Here is a 22,743-nt window from a genome sequence, read left to right on the forward strand (position 1 = left end):
ATTCGGCAAGGGTTTCCTTTGCCGAATTAGCAGAATGAAAATTTGCCATAAATCAGGGGAAATCAGTCTAAGGATCACGAAAAAAGGTATATCAGATTTTAAGTAATATTAAATAAATTTAAATTAACCTATGATATTTATATATCAGATTTTGGCTAAAAAAAAAATTAGGTTAAGTGATGTTAGGTGAGGTTTTTAAGTTACGTTCGGTCCAAAAAAATAATTTTTTATATCATTATCAACGAAAAAAAAAATCTGTCATTCTCTAAAAAATTTTTTTGGAAAAGATTATTTTTAAGGGAGTTCGACCTATTCGGCAAGCTCGGCCGAATAGGCCGAACTTGTGTGTGTGTGTGTTATTCTATATATATGTATTATGTCTGTACAAGATATGCTCTCAATAAAATATATATATATATATATATATATATATATATATATATATATATATATATATATATATATATATATATATATATATATATATATAAAGCACATTAAGTAATGGAAATCAAAAGATACACACTATACTGCTTCCCCCATGTCCAGCTACATCCTTGCAGTAATCTATAAGTGTGTTCCACTTGCACTCTTAGTTAAAAACAAATAATGATGGTACATCTACTATTAACATAGATTTTCGACGCGTATTATTGTACTTATTCAGGTGTTCTCTGCCAGCTGAGGTCATGTAGAGGAATATAAGCATCAATAGCTGTTTTACTGTCATACGCTTTCTTGTTGCGAAACTGTCAAGATAAATAACTTATATTACATATTATTCCATTTCCTTCCGCAAGGAATTCGGAGAAATGACGGAACTGGGGCGAATGTTCCTAAGATGTTCTAAGCGTCGCGTGGTAAGAACGAGGAGTTGGGGCAGGGGCAAGAAGAACTGCAAGAGGCTAAGTGGCAGCAGAACCTCTCCAGGAGTCCGAACAGCCACTGGTAAGAACAAATCAAGCCAGCGCCGCCGTCTTGATTCCTCACGACAGAACTGGAGGAGGAAGCTCAAGCATAGGATAAGGAAGAGACCAAAGAAAAGGAAGATTGGTATGGCGTGGAGAGCTGGTGGTGTAATGGTGATATGGTGTTTTTGTGATGGAGTGATGGCGGTGGATATTAGTATGCTGGTGGGATGGTGGTAGATGGTGATGTGTTAGTAAGAGCATACTACTTCTCTTTGTTTTATGCTATTTGTGTTTGAATTTCTTTGTATCTGAGTTTGTTTTTATTTGGCTTTTACTATTTAAAAACCTGTTTTTGCTTACATTTCTGTCTGGCCGTCCTAATCTGCTTGAATTTTATTTATGTATTTGCACGTTTCTTCCCAGTATATTGCAGTATAAAGCCTACTTGATATATCAACCTTACATTTTCAAAAGTTAGATAATTAAGAATGAATTAATCTGCCATATAGGGATAATAACAGGATGCTCTTACCTCTGCAGTGGGTGCGTGTGGAGGAACGTACGTCCTGGGTGCTGGAGATGAGGTCAAGTTTAAGCTGCCAAGGTCCTCCACCTTCTGCGAAATGATCTTCACGGTAAGACTCACTAGCCGCTTCTTCTGAAGATGCTCCTGCTAGGATGAAATAGCGTATTGCTGACAAGGCGTGAAGACAAAGACAAAGCTGCAGAACAAGCCTTTAATGGGACAATAAAAGCTTGTCCTGCAACTTGTGCCTCTCTTTTCATGTTCCTGAAAATATGCCAAAAGATTCTTTGGAAGTGTTGAGAGAATCTCTCTCTCTCTCTCTGTCTGTCTCTCTCTCTCAGAGGTTCTGTCCAGCAGTCTTTCTCGTTGACGGGTTCAGGATCTTTTAATTGATTGTCCCGTTTATCAAACGGTCAGCAGAGTTTATATCCGTCATTTCAGTTTTCAACCCTCAAACTCTCTTTGACTACTGTCGTAGTGCTGCATATTTCCTACGGATTTAGCGGCTTTCCATGAATATAATAATATATTTCCGACAGCCCCAGTTAGGGTCATCACTCTCCTTCAGCTGCAAGATCTTCAGAACGGCCCGCTGCAGCAGGGAGTTCCTCCACCTCACTGACGGCATCTCAACTTCCATGTGAGTTTCTCCTGTCACTTCTTCATTGTTCTCTATGTCCATAGATCCTCGTGTCATCTGCCCGTCCTTCCCTCCCTCCACGAAACTCCACCAGCTCCACGAGCTTAATAGCTTAATAGCTTAATAATTCACCAGAATTATTATTTTTATCTGGATTTAACGTTACAAACAGTTGATAAAAAAATATGTAATTTTGTGAAACAATGGAAACTCGATTCTTCTTTCGGGGTTTGAACCTGTCACTGTTTTAGAGCTGGGCTCAGTTAGTTATGAATACTGTCCTCCCAGGAAGCATACGGGACATAACTCATGGACATGGCCAATACAAAGATGGGTAAGGTAGCATTATCTTGTTTTACCTGTCCCCATACTGATTATATGACAACTGACATTAGTCGCTGGTTAAGATAAATGATGCAGTGTCTTGATCATGTCGACAGGAGGCGGCATCTAGTGTTAAATTGGCTGTGATAGATACAATGACAAGTTGATGTTGTTGATGATGAGAGGTGGTGTCGCTGACAATGACATATATAGTTCTACCTCTCCCCAGCACGTCGTGTGATCGCCTGCCTCCCAGGCCCATGACAGCTCTCTCTCAGTTGTACTTGTTATACGAGAGGCGGAGGAAGAAAGCTAAGAAGTCCAGGATTGTTTGTCTCATCAACGCCCAAGGTAAAATACTGCACGTAGCTCCTTAATGGTCAACGACACACCATTGTTGACTACCATAGGGTAGAATTCATATAGAAGCTTTGGATTTTCCTGTCTGACCCACACGTGTGTTCATGCTAAGGAGGGTCAGTGTATCGGTGAGGGATGATGAGCTCCAACACCTGGGGTGGTGTGTATGTTGGTGCATACAGTACACACATACACATACACATACACACACACACACACACACACACACACACACACACACACGCACACGCACACGCACACGCACACCCACACGCACACGCACACACACACACACACACACAGTATAGTTTAGATGGCCAAAGACTGCAAACCTCACTCAAGGAAAAAGATCTGGGGGTGAGTATAACACCGAGCATATCTCCTGAGGCGCACATCAATCAGATAACTGCTGCAGCATACGGGCGCCTGGCAAACCTACGGATAGCGTTCCGATACCTCAGTAAGGATTCGTTCAAGACTCTGTATACCATTTACGTCAGGCCCATACTGGAGTATGCAGCACCAGTTTGGAATCCACACCTAGTCAAGCACATCAAGAAATTAGAGAAAGTGCAAAGGTTTGCAACAAGACTAGTCCCAGAGCTCCGGGGATTGTCCTACGAAGAAAGGTTGAGGGAAATCGGCCTGACGACACTGGAGGACAGGAGGGTCAAGGGAGACATGATAACTACATATAAAATACTGCGCGGAATAGACAAGGTGGACAAAGACGGGATGTTCCAGAGAAGGGACACAGACACAAGAGGTCACAATTGGAAGTTGAAAACTCAGATGAATCAAAGGGATGTTAAGAAGTATTTCTTCAGTCATAGAGTAGTCAGGCCGTGGAATAGCCTAGAAAGTGACGTAGTGGAGGCGGGAACCATACATAGTTTTAAGGCGAGGTATGATAGAGCTCATGGGGCAGGGAGAGAGAGGACCTAGTAGCAATCAGTGAAGAGGCGGGGCCAGGAGCTATGACTCGACCCCTGCAACCACAAATAGGTGAGTACAAATAGGTGAGTACACACACACACACACACACACACACACACACACACACACACACACACACACACACACAAATAAAGTGGGATGTTTGAATGTGCGTGGATGTTGTGCGAATGATAATTCGCACAAGTCAAAGAATAAATAATATATAGTTTAAAAAATAAGGAACTGTTCAAATAGCATTCATAAAGTGTACATTTACACTGTACATTCTCACTTAACTACAGTTACATTTGAAAATACTGAAGAGACACTGCAGTCACTGGATAGCACTCTCTTGGCACTTCACTGTATTCTGTTGCTCAAGGTACCTCACCGTTCTATCACATTTTACAGGAAATTGTACCACTGTTATGATCCTTCACTGTCGGTCACAGTTATTTTCTTTCTGACTGACCGAATCACTTCCTTCCTAATTGTTGACTGTCACTACTAACTGACTGACACTTCCTCGAAGACTGACCAACCACTCCCCACCTGTCTTTTCTTCCTTGAAGACTGACCAACAACTTCCCACCTGTCTGTCTTCTTCCTCTCTTCTTTCCATTTATTCCCCTGACTGTTTCCTTCCTGACAAGCCCAGCTCAGCAACTTTCTCTACGGCTCTAAATACGATATTTCAGACTCCGAAAGATTTCTGCTGGGTAGTTTGGCTGTCATTGTGTTGGTGACTGAGTCTCAGCAGCCAGTCAGAGAAGCCCAACTGATACTTCGCTTGTTTCTATCGCTGTTTATTATAAAAGCTCTCCCTGCTTAACGTGTCTTTCAGTTGTGTATACCAGTAATATTTATCATTATTACATAAGTGCTACTGGTTTAGAAAAAAGTTAGGAACTATAATATGCAATTAAGCTTAAATAATGCAATCTTTTTACTCAAAGTGAATTTTGTTAACGATTTCGTGTATATTACAGGCAGCAACGATGGAGTGTTTGCAGACAGTGGTGGTGATGGTGGTGGTGGTGGAGGAAGTAGTGGTGGTGATGGTGGTGGTGATGGTGATGGTCTGGACACAGCACAGGGTCACCAGGCTCCAGGTTGCGCATCAAGTAAGGCTTAAGTCAGATATTTTTACTACTAAAGTCTTCTACAACACAAGTACTGAGTGAATACTTTACATATAATTTTAATATTTCATGATTTTTTTAATGTCCGGAAATTCGATCGGTGGATCCAGTGATGATAGTGGCGCCTCTCACCACTAGAATACTTTACAGTGTGTGGTGCAGCTCCCTCTGATGCTGGGGTGACTCGCATCGTGGGAGGAGGTGAGGCTCAGCCTGGGGAGTATCCCTGGATGCTCATGCTTAAGATCAATGATGGAAGATCTCCTAAACAGTGTGGTGGAGCACTCATCACTAGGAAAGAGGCCCTCACTGCTGCTCATTGTCTCAACTTCGAAAAGTGAGTCGATGAGGAGATTGAGAAAGTGAGGAGTGTGTTATTAGTTACCATTTTGTCAAAGTCACTTGTCTATAAAACACTTGGCCTGTTCGGTGTTTGCACGTGTGTGTGTGTGTGTGTGTGTGTGTGTAAGTAACTGTCTATTTGTGCTATATTCGACTAAAAATATGTTGGTTCTCCCTTACCATCAAAACTTGGCTGATATGCCTTCTCTTCTTAAGACTTTTAATATCAAAGTTGTGTTTAAAAATCTTGATACAGTAAAAAAAACTTTTGATAAAAAATTTCCCCGAAATATTGACGGATGTGTCTATAAGAATCCTTGTGAAATATGTGATAAAGTTTATTACGGTCAAACTGGTAAAGTCTCGAACTAAGACTGGACATGATTCTAATGCTCTGTTTATTCATGTGAGAGATTTTAACCATCCAATTGCTTTTCAAAACGTTGAGAAAGTTGTATTAAGCAAGTCCATGGTCGACAGGAATATAATAGAATCATATTTCATAAAAGCAGTTTCGAAAATAATGTAAATATTTCTTTTGGTTTATATAAATTGGATTCATTTATAATTAATAAAATCTGGGAAGAATTTAATGATACAGAAAAAAATCTTAATGCTTGGGTAGAGTTTTAGGTGGGTTTCACATAGTCGGGTGTAGTGACGTGACTGTGAGGTGTAGTCTTGTTGTTGTGACGTGACTGTGAGGTGTAGTCTTGTTGTTGTGACGTGACTGTGAGGTGTAGTCTTGTTGTGACGTGACTGTGAGGTGTAGTCTTGTTGTGACGTGACTGTGAGGTGTAGTCTTGTTGTTGTGACGTGACTGTGAGGTGTAGTCTTGTTGTGACGTGACTGTGAGGTGTAGTCTTGTTGTTGTGACGTGACTGTGAGGTGTAGTCTTGTTGTTGTGACGTGACTGTGAGGTGTAGTCTTGTTGTTGTGACGTGACTGTGAGGTGTAGTCTTGTTGTTGTGACGTGACTGTGAGGTGTAGTCTTGTTGTTGTGACGTGACTGTGAGGTGTAGTCTTGTTGTGACGTGACTGTGAGGTGTAGTCTTGTTGTTGTGACGTGACTGTGAGGTGTAGTCTTGTTGTTGTGACGTGACTGTGAGGTGTAGTCTTGTTGTTGTGACGTGACTGTGAGGTGTAGTCTTGTTGTTGTGACGTGACTGTGAGGTGTAGTCTTGTTGTTGTGACGTGACTGTGAGGTGTAGTCTTGTTGTGACGTGACTGTGAGGTGTAGTCTTGTTGTTGTGACGTGACTTTGAGGTGTAGTCTTGTTGTTGTGACGTGACTGTGAGGTGTAGTCTTGTTGTTGTGACGTGACTGTGAGGTGTAGTCTTGTTGTTGTGACGTGACTGTGAGGTGTAGTCTTGTTGTTGTGACGTGACTGTGAGGTGTAGTCTTGTTGTGACGTGACTGTGAGGTGTAGTCTTGTTGTTGTGACGTGACTGTGAGGTGTAGTCTTGTTGTTGTGACGTGACTGTGAGGTGTAGTCTTGTTGTTGTGACGTGACTGTGAGGTGTAGTCTTGTTGTTGTGGCGTGACTGTGAGGTGTAGTATTGTTGTTGTGACGTGACTGTGAGGTGTAGTCTTGTTGTTGTGACGTGACTGTGAGGTGTAGTCTTGTTGTTGTGACGTGACTGTGAGGTGTAGTCTTGTTGTTGTGGCGTGACTGTGAGGTGTAGTATTGTTGTTGTGACGTGACTGTGAGGTGTAGTCTTGTTGTTGTGGCGTGACTGTGAGGTGTAGTCTTGCCCTTATAAGCCTTCCTGTCGATGTTTTATTTTTATAGTTCCTTGATAATGTGAGAAATCACGAAATCGCTTGGAATTTCCCTGTTCTTTCTCAGTGGTTGTTCTGCATATTGTGATATCACTTGTTTACTGTGATCTTATTGTAATATATATATATATATATATATATATATATATATATATATATATATATATATATATATATATATATATATATATATAATTACATATTCATTATAGTATTATTATTATTATTATAAATAAGCGCTAAGCCACCAGGGTCAGACATGCCTTAATTAGTCATTATATTACTCTTCAAGTGAACAGTATTTAGATAAGGCTAAAGAGGTCTTTGTGGCATTTATGGATTTGGAAAAGGCGTATGACAGGGTGGATAGGGGGGCAGTGTGGCAGATGTTGCAAGTGTATGGTGTAGGAGGTAGGTTACTGAAAGCAGTGAAGAGTTTTTACGAGGATAGTGAGGCTCAAGTTAGAGTATGTAGGAAAGAGGGAAATTTTTTCCCAGTAAAGGTAGGCCTTAGACAAGGATGTGTGATGTCACCGTGGTTGTTTAATATATTTATAGATGGGGTTGTAAGAGAAGTAAATGCGAGGGTCTTGGCAAGAGGCGTGGAGTTAAAAGATAAAGAATCACACACAAAATGGGAGTTGTCACAGCTGCTCTTTGCTGATGACACTGTGCTCTTGGGAGATTCTGAAGAGAAGTTGCAGAGATTGGTGGATGAATTTGGTAGGGTGTGCAAAAGAAGAAAATTAAAGGTGAATACAGGAAAGAGTAAGGTTATGAGGATAACAAAAAGATTAGGTGATGAAAGATTGAATATCAGATTGGAGGGAGAGAGTATGGAGGAGGTGAACGTATTCAGATATTTGGGAGTGGACGTGTCAGCGGATGGGTCTATGAAAGATGAGGTGAATCATAGAATTGATGAGGGAAAAAGAGTGAGTGGTGCACTTAGGAGTCTGTGGAGACAAAGAACTTTGTCCTTGGAGGCAAAGAGGGGAATGTATGAGAGTATAGTTTTACCAACGCTCTTATATGGGTGTGAAGCGTGGGTGATGAATGTTGCAGCGAGGAGAAGGCTGGAGGCAGTGGAGATGTCATGTCTGAGGGCAATGTGTGGTGTGAATATAATGCAGAGAATTCGTAGTTTGGAAGTTAGGAGGAGGTGCGGGATTACCAAAACTGTTGTCCAGAGGGCTGAGGAAGGGTTGTTGAGGTGGTTCGGACATGTAGAGAGAATGGAGCGAAACAGAATGACTTCATGAGTGTATCAGTCTGTAGTGGAAGGAAGGCGGGGTAGGGGTCGGCCTAGGAAGGGTTGGAGGGAGGGGGTAAAGGAGGTTTTGTGTGCGAGGGGCTTGGACTTCCAGCAGGCATGCGTGAGCGTGTTTGATAGGAGTGAATGGAGACAAATGGTTTTTAATACTTGACGTGCTGTTGGAGTGTGAGCAAAGTAACATTTATGAAGGGATTCAGGGAAACCGGCAGGCCGGACTTGAGTCCTGGAGATGGGAAGTACAGTGCCTGCACTCTGAAGGAGGGGTGTTAATGTTGCAGTTTAAAAACTGTAGTGTAAAGCACCCTTCTGGCAAGACAGTGATGGAGTGAATGATGGTGAAAGTTTTTCTTTTTCGGGCCACCCTGCCTTGGTGGGAATCGGCCAGTGTGATAATAAAAAAAAAAAATTACTCTTCAATATCTAGTTGATACAGTGTGTGGATACAGTGTGTGGATACAGTGTGTGGATACAGTGTGTGGATACAGTGTGTGGATACAGTGTGTGGATACAGTGTGTGGATACAGTGTGTGGATACAGTGTGTGGATACAGTGTGTGGATACAGTGTGTGGATACAGTGTGTGGACACAGTGTGTGGAGACAGTGTGTGGATACAGTGTGTGGATACAGTGTGTGGATACAGTGTGTGGATACAGTGTGTGGATACAGTGTGTGGACACAGTGTGTGGACACAGTGTGTGGATACAGTGTGTGGATACAGTGTGTGGATACAGTGTGTGGACACAGTGTGTGGATACAGTGTGTGGACACAGTGTGTGGATACAGTGTGTGGACACAGTGTGTGGACACAGTGTGTGGATACAGTGTGTGGACACAGTGTGTGGACACAGTGTGTGGACACAGTGTGTGGACACAGTGTGTGGATACAGTGTGTGGACACAGTGTGTGGATACAGTGTGTGGACACAGTGTGTGGATACAGTGTGTGGACACAGTGTGTGGATACAGTGTGTGGACACAGTGTGTGGACACAGTGTGTTGACACAGTGTGTGGACACAGTGTGTGGACACAGTGTGTGGATACAGTGTGTGGACACAGTGTGTGGACACAGTGTGTGGACACAGTGTGTGGACACAGTGTGTGGATACAGTGTGTGGACACAGTGTGTGGACACAGTGTGTGGACACAGTGTGTGGACACAGTGTGTGGATACAGTGTGTGGACACAGTGTGTGGATACAGTGTGTGGACACAGTGTGTGGACACAGTGTGTGGATACAGTGTGTGGACACAGTGTGTGGACACAGTGTGTGGACACAGTGTGTGGACACAGTGTGTGGACACAGTGTGTGGACACAGTGTGTGGATACAGTGTGTGGACACAGTGTGTAGACACAGTGTGTGGACACAGTGTGTGGACACAGTGTGTGGACACAGTGTGTGGACACAGTGTGGGGACACAGTGTGTGGACACAGTGTGTGGATACAGTGTGTGGACACAGTGTGTGGACACAGTGTGTGGACACAGTGTGTGGACACAGTGTGTGGACACAGTGTGTGGAGACAGTGTGTGGACACAGTGTGTGGATACAGTGTGTGGACACAGTGTGTGGACACAGTGTGTGGATACAGTGTGTGGACACAGTGTGTGGACACAGTGTGTGGACACAGTGTGTGGACACAGTGTGTGGACACAGTGTGTGGACACAGTGTGTGGACACAGTGTGTGGACACAGTGTGTGGACACAGTGTGTGGATACAGTGTGTGGACACAGTGTGTGGACACAGTGTGTGGACACAGTGTGTGGATACAGTGTGTGGACACAGTGTGTGGACACAGTGTGTGGACACAGTGTGTGGACACTGTGTGGATACAGTGTGTGGACACAGTGTGTGGACACAGTGTGTGGATACAGTGTGTGGACACAGTGTGTGGACACAGTGTGTGGACACAGTGTGTGGATACAGTGTGTGGACACATTGTGTGGACACAGTGTGGATACAGTGTGTGGACACAGTGTGTGGACACAGTGTGTGGATACAGTGTGGACACAGTGTGTGGACACAGTGTGTGGATACAGTGTGTGGACACAGTGTGTGGATACAGTGTGTGGACACAGTGTGTGGACACAGTGTGTGGACACAGTGTGTGGACACAGTGTGTGGATACAGTGTGTGGATACAGTGTGTGGACACAGTGTGTGGACACAGTGTGTGGACACAGTGTGTGGATACAGTGTGTGGACACAGTGTGTGGACACAGTGTGTGGATACAGTGTGTGGACACAGTGTGTGGACACAGTGTGTGGATACAGTGTGGACACAGTGTGTGGACACAGTGTGTGGATACAGTGTGTGGACACAGTGTGTGGACACAGTGTGTGGACACAGTGTGTGGACACAGTGTGTGGACACAGTGTGTGGATACAGTGTGTGGATACAGTGTGTGGACACAGTGTGTGGACACAGTGTGTGGACACAGTGTGTGGACACAGTGTGTGGACACAGTGTGTGGATACAGTGTGTGGACACAGTGTGTGGACACAGTGTGTGGACACAGTGTGTGGACACAGTGTGTGGACACAGTGTGTGGACACAATGTGTGGACACAGTGTGTGGACACAATGTGTGGACACAGTGTGTGGACACAATGTGTGGACACAGTGTGTGGACACAGTGTGTGGATACAGTGTGTGGATACAGTGTCAAGATAACAGATATCACTAACAATAAATCCATCAGGTTATTTTATAGATTTCAATATTTTCGTACAGAGTTTAGTTTTCCAGTTTATATTAAATTTCCCTACAACGCCAGTATCACATATAACATTTGTTCCTGCATCAGCACCACCTGAAGTGAATGATGTTTTAATATGCAGCTTAACTACCCTGAAAACAATATTATAATTACAGTTACTTCTGTTATCTCAGTCCCATTCTCCCTGACTGTGTTTTGATCCTATCATCACGGAAGGACTGGGTAACTCATTTCCTTTTAGAGTACTGGCAGTTACTTGCATGATATCTTGGTGACTTCTTGCCCAGGATGCCACTTCTTCCTCCTTGTCCTCCTCCAGCTTGAAGGTGACCGTGATAGCCGGCCAACATGATGTCAACAATGACGGAACAACACAGGTCGTAGGAGTTCAGAAGATGACTGTACACCCAGATTTCGACCCCATGACCTTGGTGCGTCTTTACTACTTACTATCTACACCTGAACACACCTTAGAGCATAGAACAGTAAAATACATGATTTATGTGTCGGTCGCCTATTGTGGGTCCTTGTTAAAGGAAGAGGGACGACTCCAATAGAAATAAATCATAATACTATAAGGCTTTGTATCTTTTAAAATCTAGAAATCTCTGTATCCTCATGTACACAACAATAAAAATTATACAAATAGTGAAATTTGCGGTTCAAGCAACCGTGGAATTCATAATTTAAAGGGTTTTATAATCTTTGGTGATCCCTGGTCAGGCGAACGACATAGCGGTGATAACTCTGGAAGAGGAAGTGACCTGGAACCAGCGTGTGGGACCTGTGTGTCTGTCTCCACCCAGGGACTACCAGGGTAACACTGCTGTAGTCTCGGGCTGGGGAACCCTCACCTACCGTAAGTGTACACAGAGATAATAGGTAATAATTCATGTTAAGCGCTAAACCCAAGTAGGTCATTCAGCGCAAGATATAGCGGAGGCTCGATCCTCCGTCTGCTGAGCCCCCGACAGACTCGCTTACTGTTTGTACTCGTCTAGATCAGAGACACATGGTTGGATGCTTCACAAAGGATATTTTTTTTTAATAACGGGGAAGCGCTAAATCCGCAAGGGGGTTCATTTAGCGCTTGAGTAATGAGAGGCAATCAAGTTCGAGCCAAAGAATGAGAGGAACAAATCCAGCTCCTGGGATCAAGAGCCCTCCCATCCCTCTCAGCTGAAACAAAATACCAACTTCTCTGTCAAAACAGCTTAATGATGTAATATAAATAATTATATGTTTGTGTTTTCATCAGTCGGAGATCAGTAGACGGAGGACCGAGCCTCCAGCGTTCGTTGCGACGTCTAATCCATGTGGGTTTAGCGGCTTACGTTCACTGTTATATTTAAGATTTTGCTCTGTAGGACGAGTTAACTGGATAGTTCCACCTCATGTTGTGAGTGAATATACCACCACTCATGTTGTGAGTGAATATACCACCATTCATGTTGTGAGTGAATATACCACCACTCATGTTGTGAGTGAATATACCACCACTCATGTTGTGAGTGAATATACCACCACTCATGTTGTGAGTGAATATACCACCACTCATGTTGTGAGTGAATATACCACCATTCATGTTGTGAGTGAATATACCACCACTCATGTTGTGAGTGAATATACCACCATTCATGTTGTGAGTGAATATACCACCATTCATGTTGTGAGTGAATATACCACCATTCATGTTGTGAGTGAATATACCACCATTCATGTTGTGAGTGAATATACCACCATTCATGTTGTGAGTGAATATACCACCATTCATGTTGTGAGTGAATATACCACCATTCATGTTGTGAGTGAATATACCACCACTCATGTTGTGAGTGAATATACCACCATTCATGTTGTGAGTGAATATACCACCATTCATGTTGTGAGTGAATATACCACCATTCATGTTGTGAGTGAATATACCCCTATAAAAAGTACATTACAGCTCAAATAATCGAGTTGTGTATATTCAAATGATATATACATGGAAAGGTATATGTCTCTCAGTAAGTATACTCTGAAAGTTTACTTTAATCTCCATTTCTCAAAGATTAAAGTATTCTTACTCGTGTTGAACAGGTAACATACAGTCTTAATGACCCTCGTGTAGTCGACAGGTTTTAAAACCCATTAAATTTACCTGCAGTGGGGAGTCAGCCAGAGTCGCTGCAGGAGGTGGCTGTGCAGGTCACCTCTCACCAGGAGTGTGAGACCAGCTACAAACAGTCATCCATTACTATCTTAGATACTCACGTGAGTATTTCAGTGTTGTTGGTAGTAGTGTTGTAATACATGTATTAGCTGCAGTCATAGTTATATTAATCAGTTATATTTGTTGCTATCATTGTTGCTTTAGTCATTGTTATGTCTGTTTCTCTCCTCCCCAGTTTCTCTCTCTCTATCTCTCTCTCTCCCTCTCTATCTCTCTCTATGGCACACATTCTCTCCTGTCATCTTCGTAGCGTCCTTTCTTCTACGTGTCTTTATCCAAAGTTGAGTAAACCCACCTAGCCCAGCCTAGACAGTGCTGCGACCCACATATCCAGGGCATCCCTCACCCCCACCTCTTCTAAGAAGTAACCTTGTCCTTGTCACACATGACAACAGTCAGCTGTTGAGTTTAGATGAAGCCTTCATAAAAGAAAGGTTGGATGGGGGGCGATTGTTTTAGATCAAGGTTAGATAAAACCAGTAACGGGGCCGTTCTAGATCAAGGCTAGATACAAGAGGTACACGGGGCGTTTTAGATCAAGGTCAGATATTAGTTGAGGATGGGAGGGGCCTGATAGGCAACGTTCTTGTTTCACTCGCTGAGTGTCCGTGGTTCGATCCCTGGCAAGAGTGAAAGCAATGGGCGTGTTTCCTTGCACCTACTTTTCCGTTCACCTAGCAAGTAGGTACCTGGGTGTTAGTCGACTGGTGTGGGTCGTATCCTTAGGTACAAGACTGAGGATCACAAAATGAAAATAAGACAGACAGTCCTTCGATGACAGACTGACTTTCTTGGGTTATCCTGAGTGGCTAACCCTCAGGGGTTTTAAAAAGCCGAACATAACCTTATTTTATCTTAAAGCTAAGCACAGAGGTAGGCAGAAGGGATGCTTTGATTATTTTTGCATGTATAACGTAAACTTTATTCAGTGTGCCGTTATTTCATTGTGTGTAACAGTTAAGTTATGAGAACAATGTTCCCATGTCATATTAAATGTCTCAAGATGAGTTGCAGACGAGTCAGCCTGAGCTAGGAGACTTCAGTAGGAAGATGAGGATATCGTCAAGCATCCCAAAATGAGTTTACGCCGCAGCAGCTTCCAAGATTACTATTACCATCTCTCAACATGTTTTATACAACACAGATGAACCAGAAGCTCTGTGCTAGTGTATACAGTAGCACACAGTAACATGTAGTCGTACGGAGCAATATGCAGTAGTATACACAAGATAGTAATAACTTTAGTAATCATCTCCCCAGGTGTGCGCAGCTGCTCCGGGTATGGACGCTTGTCAGGGAGACTCAGGAGGTCCTCTAGTCATGCTCACCGGCGGTATCTGGTACCAGGTGAGTCCTACACTACACTGACAGGTGATACCTGATACAAGGTGAGCCAAACCCTGTAGCAGTAGTAACAGGCGAATCTTTGCAGCTCATTATATTGGCACGAGATCATATGGACGAGGCCTTATGATGGACCGGGCCGTGGGGGCGTTGACCCCCGGAACACCCTCCAGGTGTGATGCTATAAGGCTGATAATATATGAATGATGCTACACAAGTACAAATAATCAGAAACAAAATTGTCTTTCTGAAATATATTTTCGACAGACTTTACTTTGAATCTGTCGTCCATGTTTACCCTTCCTCTTCTTCTTCCTCTTCTTCTTCCTCTTCCTCTTCCTCTTACTCTTCCCCCCATCACTGTAGAGGGTACATTAAGAAATTGACTATGTTAAGAAAAAAAAAATAGCCTATTTCCTTATATAAATTTCATTCAGTCCCTGAAGATACTAAAAACATATAATAAACACAGCTTAAAAAAATATATAAAGTGAAAATTGATGACGTAGCCGTCACGACAACGTAACTCAGAGGTGGAGGTTTTAACTCTTGTGTTAACATATTATTTTTTTTATAATTTTTGCTGGTTTATAGATGACTGGACGACGGTGCTCACTCAAGCTTAAAATTTTCAAAACAATACAGTGCTTTGAGAACCAACTGGACAAGCTTTCTCAGATTTTGCATTCAACTAAATGGCCCTTTACTACTACTACTACTACTACTATTACTACTATTACTACTACTACTACTACTACTACTACTACTGTTACTACTACTACTGTTACTACTACTACTATTACTACTACTACTACTACTACTACTACTACTACTACTACTACTACTACTACTATTATTATTACTACTACTACTACTACTACTACTACTACTTTCCCATGTACTGTCATATTTAAAATGTATTAAATGTGTAATGGTTTGCGTTTTCTTAGATAGGTATCGTGAGTTATGGCATCGGGTGTGCCAAGCCAGAATACCCTGGCGTGTACACCAGCGTCTCTTCCTACGTACCTTGGATCCTGGACCAGATCACCAGCTCCTGCTAGTCTCTACCTTCCTTGGGGAAAGACTGCGTGCCCTGTCGGACTCCTGCGTGCCCTGTCGGACTCCTGCATGCCCTGTCGGACTTCTGCATGCCCTGTCGGGCTCCTGCATGCCCTGTCGGACTCCTGCGTGTCCTGTCGGACTCCCGCATGCCCTGTCGGCCTCCTGCATTCCCTGTCGGACTCCTGCATTCCCTGTCGGACTTCCGCGTGCCCTGTATGACTCCCGCGTGCCCTGTATGACTCCCGCGTGCCCTGTATGACTCCCGCATGCCCTATATGACTCCCACGTGCCCTGTATGACTCCCGCGTGCCCTATATGACTCCCGTGTGCCCTGTATGACTCCCTTGTGCCCTGTATGACTCCCGTGTGCCCTGTATGACTCCCTTGTGCCCTGTATGGCCACTGTGCACATATCCTGTGCTGTTATATCTAATAAAAAATACTTCTCTCTAGCCTCTCCATTTATTTGGTCATTTTTTAAAACGATATTTGACACATAAATTGGCAAATATTGAAAGGTCAATGTAGAATGTTATGTCGACCACGAAGAGCGTATCTTTCTATTTTTCTGGCCAAGGCTTTTGTTAATATTATAACTTGTATACAGCTGTAGATTCATGTGACTCACGAAATCATAATGACACGATTGCAAACAAACCATACCCCGGCTGGGATTGAACCCGCGGCTAACGCTACGGGCTGGAGTTTTGAGACTCTCTGACCGCGGGTTCAATCCCAGCCAGGGTATGGTTTGTAGATTCATGTAACTGGGATGGGGATGGGGGTTTACTTTGGCCTTCCATCAGATTTAATTTCCTTCCGTTACCTAGGCGCTACATGGGTTTGGCGCTTCCAATAATAATAATAGATGTTTTTCCAGCTAGACGGCAGAGGATCTTAAACTGTGCAGCCATCAGAACCCGGTGAAGCACACTGAAGCATACCTTAAGTGAATCTAACATAAATAACACTGAACATGGGCTGCCACTAGGAGCTAGTAACCACATGGTGCTCAGCTTTCAATACTTGGTAAAGGTGGGAGTGGAGGAAAGAAAAGGAGGTACAGATACTAAACCAAATTATAGAAGAAGGGGTTGTGCAAGGATGAAAGACTTTCTATATGGAGTCCAGTGGGAGAGGGAACTGACTGGACTGACAAGACATGAGACGATGGAGGACCTCGCCAGAAAGTGACTGGTTGACAGGAACAAGGTAGACATCTAACAGGAGGTGTGAGACGTCAAGGCACAGAGAGAGACCTTGGTTTAATAAAAGCTGCAGAGAGGCTGAATGTGCATAAGACAATGGAAAAATATAGAATACAGATGATGGCAAAGAATAGGAAGACAAGCAAATATGCAAAGATAAGAGAAGGTGAAGGTCAGTTTTAGAATGACAAATCAGAGTCAACACTTCTACACAGTCAGACAAAGAAGAAGATAACTGTGAAAGACCAAATAATAATGCTGACGAGAGAGAGAGAGAAAGAAACAGAAGACAAGAGAAAAGTTTGAGATCAGTTAAGGAGGTATTCAATGAGGAAAGAGGAATAGTGTCAGAGTGTAAGGTCATTGTTATAATTATAATCATGTGTCGTGCTATCATTACCGGGTCTCACACTGTGTCGTGCTATCATTACCGGGTCTCACACTGTGTCGTGCTATCATTACCGGGTCTCACACTGAGTCCTGCTATCATTACTGTCTCACACTGTGTCGTGCTATCATTACCGGGTCTCACACTGTGTCATGCTATCATTACCGGGTCTCACACTGTGTCATGCTATCATTACCGGGTCTCACACTGCGTCATGCTATCATTACCGGGTCTCACACTGCGTCATGCTATCATTACCGGGTCTCACACTGCGTCGTGCTATCATTACCGGGTCTCACACTGCGTCATGCTATCATTACCGGGTCTCACACTGTGTCATGCTATCATTACCGGGTCTCACTGCGGGTCTCACACTGCGTCATGCTATCATTACCGTGTCTCACACTGCGTCATGCTATCATTACCGGGTCTCACACTGTGTCATGCTATCATTACCGGGTCTCACACTGCGTCGTGCTATCATTACCGGGTCTCACACTGCGTCATGCTATCATTGTCATGCTATCATTACCGGGTCACACACTGCGTCATGCTATCATTACCGGGTCTCACACTGTGTCACACTGTGTCATGCTATCAATACCGGGTCTCACACTGTGTCATGCTATCATTACCGGGTCTCACACTGTGTCATGCTATCATTACCGGGTCTCACACTGCGTCATGCTATCATTACCGGGTCTCACACTGCGTCGTGCTATCATTACCGGGTCTCACACTGCGTCGTGCTATCATTACCGGGTCTCACACTGCGACATGCTATTCTTACCGGGTCTCACACTGCGTCGTGCTATCATTACCGGGTCTCACACTGCGTCGTGCTATCATTACCGGGTCTCACACTGCGGGTCTCACACTGCGTCATGCTATCATTACCGGGTCTCACACTGCGACATGCTATTATTACCGGGTCTCACACTGCGTCATGCTATCATTACCGGGTCTCACACTGCGTCATGCTATCATTACCGGGGTCTCACACTGCGTCATGCTATCATTGTCTCACACTGCGTCATGCTATCATTACCGGGTCACACTGCGTCGTGCTATCATTACCGGGTCTCACACTGCGTCATGCTATCATTACCGGGTCTCACACTGCGTCATGCTATCATTACCGGGTCTCACACTGTGTCATGCTATCATTACCGGGTCTCACACTGTGTCATGCTATCATTACCGGGTCTCACACTGTGTCATGCTATCATTACCGGGTCTCACACTGTGTCATGCTATCATTACCGGGTCTCACATCATTGTGCGTCATGCTATCATTACCGGGTCTCACACTGCGTCGTGCTATCATTACCGGGTCTCACACTGCGTCGTGCTATCATTACCGGGTCTCACACTGCGTCATGCTATCATTACCGGGTCTCACACTGCGTCGTGCTATCAGTACCGTCACTGCGTCGTGCTATCATTACCGGGTGCGTCATGCTATCATTACCGGGTCTCACACTGTGTCATGCTATCATTATCTCACACCGTGCTATCATTACCGGGTCTCACACGTAATGCGTCTTGCTATCATTACCGGGTCTCACACTGCGTCATGCTATCATTACCGGGTCTCACACTGCGTCATGCTATCATTACCGGGTCTCACACTGCGTCTTGCTATCATTACCGGGTCTCACACTGCGTCTTGCTATCATTACCGTGTCTCACACTGCGTCTTGCTATCATTACCGGGTCTCACACTGCGTCATGCTATCATTACCGGGTCTCACACTGCGTCGTGCTATCATTACCGGGTCTCACACTGCGTCGTGCTATCATTACCGGGTCTCACACTGCGTCGTGCTATCATTACCGGGTCTCACACTGCGTCGTGCTATCATTACCGGGTCTCACACTGCGTCGTGCTATCATTACCGTGTCTCACACTGCGTCGTGCTATCATTACCGGGTCTCACACTGCGTCATGCTATCATTACCGTGTCTCACACTGCGTCATGCTATCATTACCGGGTCTCACACTGCGTCATGCTATCATTACCGGGTCTCACACTGCGTCATGCTATCATTACCGTGTCTCACACTGCGTCATGCTATCATTACCGGGTCTCACACTGCGTCATGCTATCATTACCGGGTCTCACACTGCGTCATGCTATCATTACCGGGTCTCACACTGCGTCGTGCTATCATTACCGGGTCTCACACTGCGTCATGCTATCATTACCGGGTCTCACACTGCGTCGTGCTATCATTACCGGGTCTCACACTGCGTCGTGCTATCATTACCGGGTCTCACACTGCGTCATGCTATCATTACCGGGTCTCACACTGCGTCATGCTATCATTACCGGGTCTCACACTGCGTCATGCTATCATTACCGGGTCTCACACTGCGTCATGCTATCATTACCGGGTCTCACACTGCGTCGTGCTATCATTACCGGGTCTCACACTGCCTCATGCTATCATTACCGGGTCTCACACTGCGTCTGCTATCATTACCGGGTCTCACACTGTGTCGTGCTATCATTACCGGGTCTCACACTGTGTCGTGCTATCATTACCGGGTCTCACACTGTGTCGTGCTATCATTACCGGGTCTCACACTGCGTCATGCTATCATTACCGGGTCTCACACTGTGTCATGCTATCATTACCGGGTCTCACACTGCGTCATGCTATCATTACCGGGTCTCACACTGCGTCATGCTATCATTACCGGGTCTCACACTGCGTCGTGCGTCTCACACTGCTTGCTATCATTACCGGGTCTCACACTGCGTCATGCTATCATTACCGTGTCTCACACTGCGTCATGCTATCATTACCGTGTCTCACACTGCGTCATGCTATCATTACCGGGTCTCACACTGCGTCGTGCTATCATTACCGGGTCTCACACTGCGTCATGCTATCATTACCGTGCTATCATTACCGGGTCTCACACTGTGTCATGCTATCATTACCGGGTCTCACACTGTGTCATGCTATCATTACCGGGTCTCACACTGTGTCATGCTATCATTACCGTGTCTCACACTGCGTCTTGCTATCATTACCGGGTCTCACACTGCGTCATGCTATCATTACCGTGTCTCACACTGCGTCTTGCTATCATTACCGTGTCTCACACTGCGTCTTGCTATCATTACCGTGTCTCACACTGCGTCTTGCTATCATTACCGTGTCTCACACTGCGTCTTGCTATCATTACCGTGTCTCACACTGCGTCATGCTATCATTACCGTGTCTCACACTGCGTCTTGCTATCATTACCGTGTCTCACACTGCGTCTTGCTATCATTACCGGGTCTCACACTGCGTCATGCCATCATTACCGGGTCTCACACTGCGTCTTGCTATCATTACCGGGTCTCACACTGCGTCATGCTATCATTACCGGGTCTCACACTGCGTCATGCTATCATTACCGGGTCTCACACTGCGTCATGCTATCATTACCGGGTCTCACACTGCGTCGTGCTATCATTACCGGGTCTCACACTGCGTCATGCTATCATTACCGGGTCTCACACTGCGTCGTGCTATCATTACCGGGTCTCACACTGCGTCGTGCTATCATTACCGGGTCTCACACTGCGTCTTGCTATCATTACCGGGTCTCACACTGCGTCATGCTATCATTACCGGGTCTCACACTGCGTCTTGCTATCATTACCGGGTCTCACACTGCGTCATGCTATCATTACCGGGTCCCACACTGCGTCTTCCTATCATTACCGGGTCTCACACTGCGGCATGCTATCATTACCGGGTCTCACACTGCGTCATGCCATCATTACCGGGTCTCACACTGCGTCATGCTATCATTACCGGGTCTCACACTGCGTCATGCTATCATTACCGGGTCTCACACTGCGTCATGCTATCATTACCGGGTCTCACACTGCGTCATGCTATCATTACCGGGTCTCACACTGCGTCATGCTATCATTACCGGGTCTCACACTGCGTCATGCTATCATTACCGGGTCTCACACTGCGTCATGCTATCATTACCGGGTCTCACACTGCGTCATGCTATCATTACCGGGTCTCACACTGCGTCATGCCATCATTACCGTGTCTCACACTGCGTCATGCTATCATTACCGGGTCTCACACTGCGTCATGCTATCATTACCGGGTCTCACACTGCGTCATGCCATCATTACCGGGTCTCACACTGCGTCATGCCATCATTACCGGGTCTCACACTGCGTCATTCCATCATTACCGGGTCTCACACTGCGTCATGCTATCATTACCGGGTCTCACACTGCGTCATGCTATCATTACCGGGTCTCACACTGCGTCATGCCATCATTACCGGGTCTCACACTGCGTCATGCCATCATTACCGGGTCTCACACTGCGTCATGCCATCATTACCGGGTCTCACACTGCGTCATGCTATCATTACCGGGTCTCACACTGCGTCATGCTATCATTACCGGGTCTCACACTGCGTCATGCTATCATTACCGGGTCTCACACTGCGTCATGCCATCATTACCGGGTCTCACACTGCGTCATGCTATCATTACCGGGTCTCACACTGCGTCATGCTATCATTACCGGGTCTCACACTGCGTCATGCCATCATTACCGGGTCTCACACTGCGTCATGCTATCATTACCGGGTCTCACACTGCGTCGTGCATCATTGTCTCACACTGCGTCATGCTATCATTACCGGGTCTCACACTGCTATTATTGTCATGTCATGCTATCATTACCGGGTCTCACACTGCGTCATGCTATCATTACCGGGTCTCACACTGCGTCATGCTATCATTACCGGGTCTCACACTGCGTCATGCTATCATTACCGGGTCTCACACTGCGTCATGCTATCATTACCGGGTCTCACACTGCGTCATGCTATCATTACCGGGTCTCACACTGCGTCATACTATCATTACCGGGTCTCATACTGCGTCATGCCATCATTACTGCGTCATGGGTCTCACACTGCGTCATGGTCTCACATGCGCCTATCATTACCGGGGTCTCACACTGCGTCATGCCATCACCGGGTCTCACACTGCGTCATGTCTAACACTGCGTCATCATTACCGGGTCTCACACTGCCTCATGACTACCGGCTTTGCACCCAACCCAGTCAGGTCAGGTCACCTTGACTTAAGGGAGGAACACGGCAACCGTCCTGGTAGCACAAGGTCCAACTCACACTGCTATTTTGCCATCATTACCGGGTCTCACACTGCGACATAACATCATTACCGGGTCTCACACTGCCTCTTGACATCATTACCGGGTCTCACACTGCGTCATGCCATCATTACCGGGTCTCACACTGCCTCATGCTATCATTACCGGGTCTCACAATGCGTCATGCCATCATTACCGGGTCTCACACTGCGTCATGCCATCATTACCGGGTCTAACACTGCGTCATGCTATCATTACCGGGTCTCACACTGCGTCATGCCATCATTACCGGGTCTCACACTGTGTCATGACATTACCGGGTCTCAAACTGCCTCGTGCTATCATTACCGGGTCTCACACTGTGTCATGACATCATTACCGGGTCTCACACTGCGTCATGCCATCA

General features: G+C 45.3%; 1 protein-coding gene across 4 annotated transcripts in view; it reads left to right on the forward strand.

Annotated features, from left to right (window-relative positions):
* LOC128685352 (serine protease 44-like) overlaps positions 1–16,033 on the forward strand; it is a 50,872-nt gene extending 34,839 nt beyond the window's left edge. For 2 of the 4 annotated variants that reach the window (XM_070082831.1, XM_070082830.1), the window contains exons 3-13: positions 801–1,053; positions 1,452–1,546; positions 1,977–2,077; positions 2,631–2,752; positions 4,687–4,821; positions 4,990–5,176; positions 11,277–11,388; positions 11,681–11,816; positions 13,107–13,213; positions 14,433–14,519; positions 15,467–16,033. In XM_070082831.1, coding sequence (XP_069938932.1) covers positions 801–1,053; positions 1,452–1,546; positions 1,977–2,077; positions 2,631–2,752; positions 4,687–4,821; positions 4,990–5,176; positions 11,277–11,388; positions 11,681–11,816; positions 13,107–13,213; positions 14,433–14,519; positions 15,467–15,580 — 1,449 coding nt within the window. In that variant the 3' untranslated portion in view covers positions 15,581–16,033. The remainder of the gene's footprint in view (positions 1–800; positions 1,054–1,451; positions 1,547–1,976; positions 2,078–2,630; positions 2,753–4,686; positions 4,822–4,989; positions 5,177–11,276; positions 11,389–11,680; positions 11,817–13,106; positions 13,214–14,432; positions 14,520–15,466) is intronic. The other 2 variants (XM_070082833.1, XM_070082832.1) reach the window with 2 other exon arrangements.
* The last annotated feature ends 6,710 nt before the right edge of the window (positions 16,034–22,743 follow it).

This window comes from Cherax quadricarinatus, chromosome 8 (genome assembly GCF_038502225.1).
Source record: "Cherax quadricarinatus isolate ZL_2023a chromosome 8, ASM3850222v1, whole genome shotgun sequence".
Taxonomy (NCBI): Eukaryota; Metazoa; Arthropoda; class Malacostraca; order Decapoda; family Parastacidae; genus Cherax; species Cherax quadricarinatus.